General features: G+C 26.4%; 1 protein-coding gene across 1 annotated transcript in view; it reads right to left on the reverse strand.

Annotated features, from left to right (window-relative positions):
- Positions 1-4,023: 4,023 nt before the first annotated feature.
- LOC107437490 (substance-P receptor-like) overlaps positions 4,024-15,902 on the reverse strand; it is a 36,605-nt gene continuing 24,726 nt past the window's right edge. The window contains exons 3-4 of the mRNA XM_016049507.4: positions 13,344-13,499; positions 4,024-4,548 (exon numbers count right to left, since the gene is read on the reverse strand). Coding sequence (XP_015904993.4) covers positions 4,240-4,548; positions 13,344-13,499 — 465 coding nt within the window. The 3' untranslated portion in view covers positions 4,024-4,239. The remainder of the gene's footprint in view (positions 4,549-13,343; positions 13,500-15,902) is intronic.

The raw sequence follows: 15,902 nt of genomic DNA on the forward strand, positions 1-15,902 counted from the left end.
AAACAATGCATTCACCTAATGCAGATATTAAATTTCTGAATGTGTTAGTGAGTTTCTTACGGAAATGAGTAATGGTTAAAATTGAATTTTGTTTTAAATGGGTTATTGCGGAAGCAGGTAAGTGCCTAAGAAACTTTGTATCCTAGTGGTCACAAATTAATTCTTAAGAGAGAAAAAAATCTTTTAAAACTCTTAACTATGTCTTATATTAAATAATACTTTGTATCCTAGTGGTCACAAATTAATTCTTAAGAGAGAAAAAACAAATCTTTTAAAACTCTTAATTATGTCTTATATTAAATAAAGAACAAAACAGGGATTAAAATGATCTAAAAGCAATAAATTGGTTTAATTGAAAATGAAACTTAAACGCGATTTTAGACAGATGCATTAAAGTTTCAGTAGAAAGATTAACTAGTTTTTAAAAATTTTAATCTCTTCTTTATTTTTCCCGACTTCAATAAATATTGAGCGTTATCGTCGTAGAACGTTTTTATTCATGCTCAATTAGATATTCATTTGAATTCCCTTATGTGCATAGCTCTAAAAACATTTTATTTTGAGAATACTGGAGATTACAGTGTATACATAAAAAATACACTGCCCATAGTTATTTTTTAACTTTAAACTACATAAATAAAATAACTGATAAATTTGGATTGAACACATTTGATCATTAGGTATCTTTTCAAACACTTTGAACGGATGAAATATTTCTCCCAAATGTTTCTAAACGCCCTATTAGGATTTATTTCAATTGTAAATAATTATTCATGCCCAAAGGGATCAAATGAAGATAAAAGCGAAATCTGCCATTGATTTTTTGGGAATATCTGTTATTTAAGTTAAATGCAAAGATCTTAATGCTGACTTTGTCTTTCCTTTAGCTGTTATAACGTTATTTTTTTACTCATTTAATCATTATTGTTTCATTTATAATGATAAAAGTATAAAAAAAGCAGATTCTTTGAGAGGAAGAGGGAATTAACCACATTTAAACGCGACCAACATCAAAACTCAAAAAATAAATTAAAATTATAATAAATGTTCTTTTATCAAGGAAAATGTCTATATATATATATATATATATATATATATATATATATATATATATATATATATATATATATATATATATATATATATATATATATATATATATATATATATATGTATATATATATATGTATATATATATATATATATATCTATATATATATATATATATATATATAGATATAGATATAGATATATATATATGTGTGTGTGTGTGTATGTATGTATATATACATACATACATACATATTAGCAAAAACCATTTTTTTTTCTCGGATGATTGCTGTTTTGCATTCAGAGGTGGTGTATACGACCATGTAAAATTGAAAATCAGTTGAATTACCTTTTATTTACCAGATTTTTACAAAATTAAAACTCGAATTGATATTGGCGGGAAATTGGTTTATGACGAATTGACACTGGTGGCAAGACTGAGAAAGCTATGCAAGTTGATTTGTAATAACAAGTTATCAATTTAAATCATATCAAGAAACATTCCATCTCCAAACCAACTTACGTTTTCCCAGCTAGCTGAATTGTGAAGTTTCCCATAACATAACTTAAACCTTCGTGTCTAGGTCTTATCTTAGGCTGAAGAATTATAAGAATTTTTTCACAGACGTTCACGTTCTGGTTCCTGTCCTGGTAGTTGGAGGTTATTTAAAACACGTCCATATAAATAGAATTATTACTGTACAACGCTCTTCAATTGCTTGTTACTCGCAACCGAAGGAATGAAGGACAGCATTACAATGAATTACGTTACATTCTAGCAACCAGGCTCGTTTGATTCTAGAGGTATTATAATCGTAAATGAAAAATTACTGCTTCTATTATTTGGAAGTCACCAGCAACTATATGAAACGTTCACGTCTCAATGTACCACCAATAAACCATTTCCTTCCTTTCAATACCTGGGCAATTATTCAACCTAAACTTTCGAGTCTGGGCATTGCTCAAGCTGAAGAATTCCAAGAAGTTTTCCCTTGTACTCGACTCACTGAGTACAGCACAACAATAAATTGAGTTACATTCCAGCTACCAGGCTCCTTTGGCAAGTACAGCTACCGTATACGAAACATAACTGCTTCTATTCTGTGGCGTCACCAGCAACTATATGGGACAATCACGTCTCGATACATAATTAACACACCAAATCCTTCCTTCAGTATCTAGAAGGGGAGTATTGTATTGAACACACAACATATAGCAAGATGGTCTCTCAAGGATTGGTGATCATTAGCAAGTACGTCACATTAACACTGCTACATATTCTAATATATATATATATATATATATATATATATATATATATATATATATATATATATATATATATATATATATATATATATATATGTGATGCCACAATTGGCATTACATATTTATTTCCTATGCTTTAAAATATCGTTTATTACCTAAGCTTATTTTTATTAATCGAGTTATATTTAAAATAAATCGAAGACTTAATCTTATAAAAGGAACATAAAATATTTATTCTTTTTTTATAGATCAATGTAACTGATACTTTTAATTTCAATTCTAATGCAGACTCATTAATTCACTGTCGCGTCTAATCGAAAAAAAAATCTATTTAAAACTTTTTACTCAAAATTTCCAACCGCAAAATGTTTCAGTTGCACGGTTGCAATAATTTCCATAAATTTGTTGACTACTCGTGATCGCCAAGGCATTTTTTTGAACCCAATATTGATATGGGGGGTTGGCTTTGTATTGGCTATGTTATATTTTAATAAATCGCCAATTTTGGATCTCCTACCCATGCTTCTCCTGTGTCCGTTAGGAACAATTGTATTCACTTCTAATTTCAAACTGGTGGAGACTGGGAGAGCCCTTTTCGGGCCTCCCCAGTCTCTATTTCTAACCGTCAGAAATGATATTCTGACTGTATGATCACTCGATGTGAGAGTATTAGATTTGATCCCTTTAGGGGATTTCGTTTTTTTGTATGTTATTACGGCCATTATCCATCATACCAATTCTGATTAATAAATCAAGCTTTCACTAAACGATATATATTTATTTCCTAGAGATGATCATCTTACCACAACCATAATTTTGGATGTATTTTCGTACGGTCAAGTAAATTCCATGATGAATTTTCCTATACTACCATGAGCGATCACCTGCACCAAAATATACATACACATTCTATTGTAAGCTACATATTCTCCCAACTTATTGCCATTTCTGTAACAGCTAATTAATTTAAAATAAAATGCAACTGAAAAAATTAAACTACAGAATAAGGAATGTCGATATTTTTAGGCGCATGGCGTTTTTTTTAGTTCTTACTTTCGGTAATACATTTCAAAAACAAATATTTGTAGGACCTTAAAAATTTTTTGCTGTAATTTGACTGTGTTAAAAATATGGTCAGTGTTATTTGACACAAAACTCTGTTCAACATTTCAATATATCCGTTTGATTTTCGAAAAAATTGCTCCGTGGAATTATCACCATCACCAGCACATTAAAATTATAAAATTATTATTATACATTAAATTATATGATGATATCTTGCGTGTATAAAACTGCGTGTGACTATGAACGTCTATAACAGAGAATTAGTTATGGTAAAACAAATAAAAAAAAATTCTTTTTGATTTATAGTGCAAATTTATGAAAAGAAGGACATAAAATTTTCTTTTCGTAATCTCTGCTTTTTATTCAAAAAATTTTAAATCGAAGCTACCGCAGATAGTTGTAGTTAGAAAATTAGAGAAAAATTATACAGCACGTCACATTTTTATCGAAATCCACAAAGTTCTTTAGATTTGTTTTAATCAAATCAATAGGTTGTGAAAGGTAAGTCCTGTATCACATAATTTTTAGGATAATTTACTGATTCTCTTAAGATTATTTTATGCTTCCATGATTCAGATAAGTTCTTCCTCATTTCACAAATTTACATATCTATTTCATATTTTGTATTGTTATAAAGGATTATAGCTGTTATAGATACATGATTTTATTGTTATGCAAACAAAATTAACTAAGCATGATATTGTTTGTTTATCATTTATTGCAGTACTTAACTGTTTTATAAGAGACTATAAAAAAAATCAAGTTTCAATCAAATTATTTTTAAATCGTTTGAGCAGTAAAAGATATTCTCACTTGTTTCAAAAAGCGTTGAATGCTAACAGAGAGAACTTTCTATTACGGATCATTTAAACTGTATAACGTTTTAGCAATTTTGATAATATATAGTCCTAAAAATGAAAAAAAGTAACAAGCTGCACTTACCCTAAAATTATCGCTCATGAAGCAATAAACTAGAGGATTGACAAAACTATTTGCCATGGATAGCCAATGGCAGCAAAGAAATGCAACAGCAAATCCAAGAAAATCCTCGTCACGTTCAGGCATAACTAGTTTTGGCGTGAAATATATGAGAAGTCCGAAAATCTGGATTGGTAGCCAACACAGAGCAAACAAAATGACTACAATGGCCATCATTTTCACAACCTGAAATTACGACAAAATAAATAAATAAATGTTGAAAAAAACCAAATTATATACATCTGTAGAATCATAATTATTAGAGGAAAGATGTAATGGAATTTATTAAAATAAATATTAGAAAGACGCTGACAGAGTGATGTGTACGTGTAACAGATTTGTGTCAATTTTTACATTGTAACAGAAGAACTGAATGATACATAATTGCTGGCCCTCATATATTTGCAGTAAAATAATAATGGGAAATTTGTCTGACAATAGTTAAGCAACAGAAAATTAATTCTCCAAGAAATTGGAATGTTAGAGCTATTTTTTCGCATCGTTGAATTTTTCTCATTGAAAGAATGTAAATGCATCAAAGTTTTCTAGTAATCTACGCTTCTAAGATTATTTTTACATGTCCTAACGTCATTCTTCAATTTCAAAATTTATCGTTAGAAATGAGATCATAAAAAAAAATAGTTATAAATGATGTCAAATGCGTAAAAGTTTTTCAGAAATCTAAGTATCCAACATTATTCTTACATGTTCTAACATCATTCTTCAATTTCATAATGCATCGTCAGAAGTCTGATTAGAAAAAAAAATAGTTCTAAATGATGTCACATGTATAAAAGTCTTTCAGTAATCAAGTTATCAACGTGTCTAATATTCTTTCATGTTACTCAATTTGAAAGATAATTTTGAATGAAGGTGAATTTCGTAAAAGCCTTTCAGTTCATTATTAACATTATTCTAAAATATTATAAAACTTTTAACTTATCAACAGAAATTAGAATTTTTAAAATACTTTAAAATGCTGTCAAATGCAAAAAAAAAAGTCTTTCAGTAATCTAATTATCTAAGATTATTCTTTCTTGTTTCTTAGTTTCGAAATTTTTTTTATCAGAAATAAGAATTGTCTTCTCATTTTCAAAATATGATGAAGGCAATAAATAATTTGACATGTAATAAATAATTAATTTCTGATAATAATAAATAATTTCTGAGTAATAAAAATTCAAAACGCCATTTTTAAAAAAAAATTCGTTTCAAAAGAACGTTTTTTTAGGGATTTTGCTTAAATTTTACATTTGATCACCTGAAATTGCATGGTTAGAAATACGGCAAAACTTTGTACTTCTAGCAATTGATAAAACGCTTTTACAAATTTTAATGTATTAAAAAAATTACATTTACGAAGAATTATTCTTTTTATTCACTGAAATTGTTACAAGAAATGATGACATACGGGAAAAGTAAGACTTCAAGGTTTCAACATTTTCGACAGCTCTCATTATTAAACTAATGGGATTATTATTTTTAAGACAGCGACTACGGACAAGATTCCCAGTCCGTTGAAAAAAAGGAGAAAATCGTACAGAAATATGAATTATCAGATTTTCGATTAATTCTTAGAATCATTAATATTACATCTTGGTATGCTTAATAAATCAAAAGACTTTATTTATAATGTAATGAAATGTCGCTTTTAGATTTTTTTTAACATTCGAAGATATTGAGGTGCGCTGTTAAGGTGTTCGAATTTTTCTTTTAAGAACCACTCCTTGAATTAGGCGATAGTCAATTGAGAATTATTTTTAAATCGTTCTTGAAAAAGTTCCCGTTCATGTAAGTGCATCTGATTTCGCTACTCGCTTTATAGATTTTGTTTTATACTGTTTTTTCTTTTTCTTTTATTTTATTTTCTGTTTTTACGTGTTATTTTTACTTATTGTGTTCTATTTTATTTGTTGTAATTTTTGTAAAAAAAAATTTTTTTTGAGTGCTCGTCACACTATTGTATTAATATATTTTGCTTTGACTACATTGATACAATATCAGAAAGCACTCTTTTTTGGGGATATAATCGTGTGGGCTGATGAAAAGATTATATCCTTTATTTTCCGGTTTTTTTAAAAAATGTATTCCTTTTTTTTCTTCTTTTTTTAACCAGTTGTTTGTTTTTTCATTATTATCCCCCTTTCTCATTTGTCTATATATATATATATATATATATATATAAATATATATATATATATATATATATATATATATAAGTTCAAAATGAAGAATAAAACAAAGAAAAATTAAAGACATATGAAAAAAAAGGGGGTGGGAAGTAAATAAGTAAAAAATAACAAACAACATTTTATTTAAAAAAAAAAAAAAAAAAAAAAAAAAAAAAAAAAAAAAAGTGAAATGTTAAATAAAAAACCGGAAAAAAAAAAGATATAATCTTTTCTTCAGCCCACACGATTATATCCGCAAAACAGAGTGCTTTCTGATATTGTATCAATAAAGCCAAAGCAAAATATATTAATACAATAGTGTGAGGAGCACTCAAAAAATTTTTTATAAAATAACTACATAAAAATAGATCATAAAAAGTAAATATAACATGTAAAAACAGATAATAAAATAAAATAAAAAGAAAAAACTTTCTTAACTTTCTTAGTATTTTCTTGTATTTATTTATTTATTATATATATATATATATATATATATATATATATATATATATATATATATATATATATATATATATATATATATATATATATATATATATATATATATATATATATATATATATATATATATATATATAAGGTTTATAGTTCGGTTATATACATGGGAAAATTTATAATTCTATTTAGATAGAAGTCGAATTTATGCATTTATTATTCCTTAAGTAAATCTTAATTCTTGCTATGAAAATTTTCTTCCTCTTTTAAAGGTTCTATTACTCACTAATTGAATAACAAACATTGCTATTGAAACAAAAAAATCCTTTGTTAATTATAATTACTGAAAAAAATAAGTTATGAAATATTTACTTTTAAATGCGCCGACTAACTTTATTTTGTTAATGAATGATATTTCAAATTTTGAATTTAACATGGATTTATTTTATTTTATTTTTTATTATAAGTCAATATTTCATACTTAATTTTATTTAGCATAATGATTAAAGCAGAAGAAACAGAAAGAAAGTAATGATCTTGTCTCCCGTGCCTTTTAAAAAAAAACTTAAAATATTTAGTTTAAAATTATTTCTGAAAAGCTTGTCCAAACGTTAAAAAGATAACTCATTAATTTGGGATTAAATGTTAGATTTAAGTCTCTTCATAACTGTTTTTTATGAATAAGATATGCCGTTTTTATTATTTTGGATAGAGATATTGCTATTGTAGGAAATAAAAATCCCAAATATATCGTCAGAATATTTTAGAGTACAAAAAACATTGCAATTTGAAATAAGAACCGATAAATATGATTGGGTAAGTATTATTTTCCTTACAACAGATGAATAGTAATAAAAGAGATGATTATATTTTTCGGTTATAATTTAAATTCGGTTATAATAAAAATAAAATATGCTTATAACATATAAAAACAGCCGACCTAATTTTGAGTTTAAGACTACCAATGTTCAACTCCGTATCTTAGATATTTTGAACCTACTTAACAATACAAGGGAACTCTTGGATATTCTTCAAGTATTGAAAGAAATTAGTCTTCGTAGAGGAATTTTTGATGGAACTAATTCTCACTGGCGTTACATGGACCGGAAAGCCCCGAAAGCAGCCCATGGTTAGCCCAAAAGCGAGTGGAGTCTAACCCCTGATATGGTTTCCACTGAGGATATTCTATGTTAACATTGTAGTCAGTGCGAGACGGATGCGAAATTTGCATTGGCCAGCCATCAATAAGATTTAAACCTACGTCAAACTCGTTGGGAAGTGAGCGTTCTATTCCCTGAGATACCATGGCTCTAAATAACTTATAAAATTACAAAATATCAATGAATTATGTTCGTTAATAATTTTTGACATTAAATTTTTCCCTCTTTCGTTTGAAAATTAAAAAAAGGCTAAATTTTTGTGCAAAAATTCCTTATCTATCATAAAAAGTAAATAATTATAAATAAAAATTTCAATTTTACAATATATTAATTTCCTTAATATTTTAATATGAAAATAGGCATAATTGTAAAAAAATACTTGACAATTATCTTATTTATTATAAAAAATAAATTTTTATTTTACTCTTTTTTTAATTCTTCCTTCTCTGAAGCATGCGATTACAAAATACTAACCGAAACCTTTGAACCTTCGAGTTATTTTGAAACCTTCTGTACTCCAAATTCATATTTCAATTTCTAATGAAAAAGACTTATGTTCAAAAATATTCCCTTGATTGGTGCTGAGCTGCATCGACTAGTATCTAGACGAAAACTATTATTATTATTAAATTTAATTGCACCATAAATGAATGAAAACGACGTATTTTTTGCAATAATAAAAAATTTTTAACAATTGTCATTATAAATCATTGATTATGCTAATAGACTATTTTTTGTTCAAAAAGGAGTATTTTTTTTACTAAATTTTTGGTATTATTAATCATAATTTAAAAAATCGGAATTTCTGGTAAATTTTTATCAGAATGATCGGAAAGAAAAACCAAGTAAATAGTTCAAATACAGTATATTTTAACTTTATTGACAAGAATTATGCTTTTTGTAATCTGAAATATTGCCTTGATTGGTGCTGAGCTGCATCGACTAGTATCTAGACGAAAACTATTATTATTATTAAATTTAATTGCACCATAAATAAATGAAAACGACGTATTTTTTGCAATAATATAAAATTTTTAACAATTGTCATTATAAATCATTGATTATGCTAATAGACTATTTTTTGTGCAATAAGGAGTATTTTTTTACTAAATTTTTGGTATTATTAATCATAATTTTAAAAACCGGAATTTCTGGTAAATTTTTATCAGAATGATCGGAAAGAAAAACCAAATAAATAGTTCAAATACAGTATATTTTAACTTTATTGACAAGAATTATGCTTTTTGTAATCTGAAATATTCCCTTGATTGGTGCTGAGCTGCATCGACTAGTATCTAGACGAAAACTATTATTATTATTAAATTTAATTGCACCATAAATAAATGAAAACGACATATTTTTTGCAATAATATAAAATTTTTAACAATTGTCATTATAAATCATTGATTATGCTAATAGACTATTTTTTGTTCAAAAAGGAGTATTTTTTACTAAATTTTTGGTATTATTAATCATAATTTAAAAAATCGGAATTTCTGGTAAATTTTTATCAGAATGATGGGAAAGAAAAACCAAGTAAATAGTTCAAATACAGTATATTTTAACTTTATTGACAAGAATTATGCTTTTTGTAATCTGAAATATTGCCTTGATTGGTGCTGAGCTGCATCGACTAGTATCTAGACGAAAACTATTATTATTATTAAATTTAATTGCACCATAAATAAATGAAAACGACGTATTTTTTGCAATAATATAAAATTTTTAACAATTGTCATTATAAATCATTGATTATGCTAATAGACTATTTTTTGTGCAATAAGGAGTATTTTTTTACTAAAGTTTTGGTATTATTAATCATAATTTTAAAAACCGGAATTTCTGGTAAATTTTTATCAGAATGATCGGAAAGAAAAACCAAATAAATAGTTCAAATACAGTATATTTTAACTTTATTGACAAGAATTATGCTTTTTGTAATCTGAAATATTCCCTTGATTGGTGCTGAGCTGCATCGACTAGTATCTAGACGAAAACTATTATTATTATTAAATTTAATTGCACCATAAATAAATGAAAACGATATATTTTTTGCAATAATATAAAATTTTTAACAATTGTCATTATAAATCATTGATTATGCTAATAGACTATTTTTTGTTCAAAAAGGAGTATTTTTTACTAAATTTTTGGTATTATTAATCATAATTTAAAAAATCGGAATTTCTGGTAAATTTTTATCAGAATGATGGGAAAGAAAAACCAAGTAAATAGTTCAAATACAGTATATTTTAACTTTATTGACAAGAATTATGCTTTTTGTAATCTGAAATATTGCCTTGATTGGTGCTGAGCTGCATCGACTAGTATCTAGACGAAAACTATTATTATTATTAAATTTAATTGCACCATAAATAAATGAAAACGACATATTTTTTGCAATAATATAAAATTTTTAACAATTGTCATTATAAATCATTGATTATGCTAATAGACTATTTTTTGTTCAAAAAGGAGTATTTTTACTAAATTTTTGGTATTATTAATCATAATTTAAAAAATCGGAATTTCTGGTAAATTTTTATCAGAATGATGGGAAAGAAAAACCAAGTAAATAGTTCAAATACAGTATATTTTAACTTTATTGACAAGAATTATGCTTTTTGTAATCTGAAATATTCCCTTGATTGGTGCTGAGCTGCATCGACTAGTATCTAGACGAAAACTATTATTATTATTAAATTTAATTGCACCATAAATAAATGAAAACGACATATTTTTTGCAATAATATAAAATTTTTAACAATTGTCATTATAAATCATTGATTATGCTAATAGACTATTTTTTGTTCAAAAAGGAGTATTTTTACTAAATTTTTGGTATTATTAATCATAATTTAAAAAATCGGAATTTCTGGTAAATTTTTATCAGAATGATGGGAAAGAAAAACCAAGTAAATAGTTCAAATACAGTATATTTTAACTTTATTGACAAGAATTATGCTTTTTGTAATCTGAAATATTGCCTTGATTGGTGCTGAGCTGCATCGACTAGTATCTAGACGAAAACTATTATTATTATTAAATTTAATTGCACCATAAATAAATGAAAAGGACGTATTTTTTGCAATAATATAAAATTTTTAACAATTGTCATTATAAATCATTGATTATGCTAATAGACTATTTTTTGTGCTATAAGGAGTATTTTTTTACTAAATTTTTGGCATTATTAATCATAATTTTAAAAACCGGAATTTCTGGTAAATTTTTATCAGAATGATCGGAAAGAAAAACCAAGTAAATAGTTCAAATACAGTATATTTTAACTTTATTGACAAGAATTATGCTTTTTGTAATCTGAAATATTGCCTTGATTGGTGCTGAGCTGCATCGACTAGTATCTAGACGAAAACTATTATTATTATTAAATTTAATTGCACCATAAATAAATGAAAACGACGTATTTTTTGCAATAATATAAAATTTTTAACAATTGTCATTATAAATCATTGATTATGCTAATAGACTATTTTTTGTGCAATAAGGAGTATTTTTTTACTAAATTTTTGGTACTATTAATCATAATTTTAAAAACCGGAATTTCTGGTAAATTTTTATCAGAATGATCGGAAAGAAAAACCAAATAAATAGTTCAAATACAGTATATTTTAACTTTATTGACAAGAATTATGCTTTTTGTAATCTGAAATATTCCCTTGATTGGTGCTGAGCTGCATCGACTAGTATCTAGACGAAAACTATTATTATTATAAAATTTAATTGCACCATAAATAAATGAAAACGACGTATTTTTTGCAATAATATAAAATTTTTAACAATTGTCATTATAAATCATTGATTGTGCTAATAGACTATTTTTTGTGCAATAAGGAGTATTTTTTACTAAATTTTTGGTATTATTAATCATAATTTTAAAAACCGGAATTTCTGGTAAATTTTTATCAGAATGATGGGAAAGAAAAACCAAATAAATAGTTCAAATACAGTATATTTTAACTTTATTGACAAGAATTATGCTTTTTGTAATCTGAAATATTCCCTTGATTGGTGCTGAGCTGCATCGACTAGTATCTAGACGAAAACTATTATTATTATTAAATTTAATTGCACCATAAATAAATGAAAACGACATATTTTTTGCAATAATATAAAATTTTTAACAATTGTCATTATAAATCATTGATTATGCTAATAGACTATTTTTTGTTCAAAAAGGAGTATTTTTACTAAATTTTTGGTATTATTAATCATAATTTAAAAAATCGGAATTTCTGGTAAATTTTTATCAGAATGATGGGAAAGAAAAACCAAGTAAATAGTTCAAATACAGTATATTTTAACTTTATTGACAAGAATTATGCTTTTTGTAATCTGAAATATTGCCTTGATTGGTGCTGAGCTGCATCGACTAGTATCTAGACGAAAACTATTATTATTATTAAATTTAATTGCACCATAAATAAATGAAAAGGACGTATTTTTTGCAATAATATAAAATTTTTAACAATTGTCATTATAAATCATTGATTATGCTAATAGACTATTTTTTGTGCAATAAGGAGTATTTTTTTACTAAATTTTTGGCATTATTAATCATAATTTTAAAAACCGGAATTTCTGGTAAATTTTTATCAGAATGATCGGAAAGAAAAACCAAGTAAATAGTTCAAATACAGTATATTTTAACTTTATTGACAAGAATTATGCTTTTTGTAATCTGAAATATTGCCTTGATTGGTGCTGAGCTGCATCGACTAGTATCTAGACGAAAACTATTATTATTATTAAATTTAATTGCACCATAAATAAATGAAAACGACGTATTTTTTGCAATAATATAAAATTTTTAACAATTGTCATTATAAATCATTGATTATGCTAATAGACTATTTTTTGTGCAATAAGGAGTATTTTTTTACTAAATTTTTGGTACTATTAATCATAATTTTAAAAACCGGAATTTCTGGTAAATTTTTATCAGAATGATCGGAAAGAAAAACCAAATAAATAGTTCAAATACAGTATATTTTAACTTTATTGACAAGAATTATGCTTTTTGTAATCTGAAATACATTTACTATACAGTGCAGTAATTTTACAAATTTGTTTTCTCTGTGTAAAGAAAGAAAAATTGATTTATTATATACTGATATAGATTTTACCATTACCATTTTATATTACCGTAATCGGCAATTCAAAAGTGGCTTACTTTCATCTTTGAAGCTAACTGTTGCCTGTCTCTGGATACGTCAGCGTTACCCGGTGCTTTATGACTCCACATTTTGCAGCCAATGCTACCATATGTGTAGCTCAAAATTATCATCGGCACCATAAACGTTAGAATAAAAACCACTGATGTGTAAACCTAAAAAATAGAATGTAATAGACATAAATAAAAAATCGATCTTAGCTAAGATTTCTGAATTTATGGAGTTAAAAAAAATTGATATTCATAAAAGCTACTTTTCCCGCTATTTATTTGTGAATGGAGAGTAATTAGATAGTTAAAAACTTTACTTCATGAGCAATGTTATACACCGAAGAGCCATTACATTATGACCACATTGCTAATAACATGTAGGGCCACCTTTAGCCCTCAAAACTGCTAGCACCCGCGGAGGCATTGATTCCACAAGGTGCTGATAGGTTGTCTGAGGTATCTATTACCAAGCGCTCACCAACTGGTCGTGCAATTCCCTCACATTGCGAGGGGGTAGCGTGGCAGCACGAATTTGGTTTTCCAAGTAGGACCACAAATGCTCTATTGGATTAAGGTCAGGTGAAATTGGGGGCCAAGATATGAGTTTAAAGTCACTGGAATGTTCCTCAAACCATTCCATGACGATTCGACCCTTATGACATGGTGCATTATCCTGTTGGTAAACACCATCCCCCGCAGAAAAAACGGTTGCCATGAATGGGATAACTATGTTCAAGTAGCTTACAGACGTCAGAGATTGTTCTATGAGGATTATGGCTCCTAATGTGCCCCATAAAAACATTGTTCCTGGGCGAGAAACCATGAAAACCTGAGAGAGCCCATTGTTAGAAATGGAGGATGGTCATAATGTAATGGCTCTTCGGTGTACATAGCTACTCGCAAGAGAAACCAAAGGGGAAATTTGTTTTGAAATTTTTTCTATTCTATAATAATTAACGTTTTCGCTATTTATTCGTGATTGGAGAGTAATTACATAATAGAAACTTTACTTAATGTGCAATATTATATATAACTACATACAATGGAAACCAAATTGTAAATTTTCTAAAGAATTTTTTTCTATTCAATAACAATTTAATTGTGTCGCTATTTCTGCGTAAACCGAGAGTAATAATAATTAGCTAACTAAAATCTTTTTTTAATGTACAATGTAATAAATAGCTACTCTCAAGAGAAACCAAAACAGGACATTTCAATTCAATTTTTTTATATTCAATAACAACCTTCTTTTATCGTTATTTATTCTTGAGTGTTACATAATTAGCCTATTAGCAACTTTACTTAATGTTCTATGCTATGTAATATGTTAATGTGCTATGTAATATATAGCTAATGTGAAATGTTGTATATAACTATTGTGAACTGTTATGCATAGCTAACAAATGAAACCAAAATGGAAAATTTTAATTTAAATTTCGTCTATTCTATAAAAATTAACTTTTGTTGCTATTTGTTCATGAATGGTGAATAGTTAGCTAATTAGTAATTTTACTTGTACTTTTATACATATCTACTTATAAAACGGGAAATTTCTGTATAAGAAAAGTAGATAGTTTAAAAACATCAGATAAATATCTAACGTAAATATAAGGAATCAGAGAATATTATCTCCCTATTTTTTAGTCGTGTCGAGCTGTACCTTTCAGTTGCCTTCAGTTTTTTTTTTTTTTTGCTTATTTGTCCCGAAAAAAAATAATTTTGTACAAATACACTAAATATTTATATATTGTATTTATTATCCAAAGTTCATAAAGCAATTAAGAAAATTTTGTTTTCATTTTAAATTTTCTTGATTTATTCTTCTAAAAAGTATTCCTTCTGTCACGAAGAAAACAGTTTTGTGCAAATAAATTAAAGATTCGCAAAACAGACTTGATATTTGTGTATTGTATTTATTATCCAAAGTACATTAAGAACAATCAAGACGATTATTTTAATAAGGAAAATTTTCTTGAATCATTTTTTTAAGAAATATCTTTTCGTAATGGGAGAGATAATTGTACATAAATGCATTAAAGTTTTGCACAAAAATCTTCATACTTGTATACTTCATACTAGGGGTGCACAACCTTTTTGAGTGAAGGGCCACTTGCACAGCAGGTTGACTAACGAAGGGCCGTACATGTATTTAGACATGTTGACGGCAAATGTACTAATATTTATTTAAACATTAGTGTTCCATTTTTAATCAATAAACTTAGTAATATATTTGTAGAAAATTAAAGGCGCTCAATTATTAGAATTTATTCAAAAATGAAAAACTAAACTGATACTTTTTTTAAGCAAAAATTCTATTGTTATCATATCACACAATACAAAAATTCATTTCAAAGATAAGTTCTAATAAAAAACTGCAATGCTCACAGAATGAAAGTAGAAAAAAATTTAGAACTTATTAAGTAATATAAATTTTAATTAAATATTTTAATTGAAGAAAATGTATAAGGTTAAAACAAAAGCCTATAATACACAAAAACTGTTGTAGTTCAAAATAAAATTCAATAATTATTGTACTTTATTATTTCTTTTTATTGACTATTACATTTT

Source organism: Parasteatoda tepidariorum, chromosome 8 (genome assembly GCF_982258835.1).
Source record: "Parasteatoda tepidariorum strain Cologne lab strain chromosome 8, Ptep-v5.0, whole genome shotgun sequence".
NCBI classification, from domain to species: Eukaryota; Metazoa; Arthropoda; class Arachnida; order Araneae; family Theridiidae; genus Parasteatoda; species Parasteatoda tepidariorum.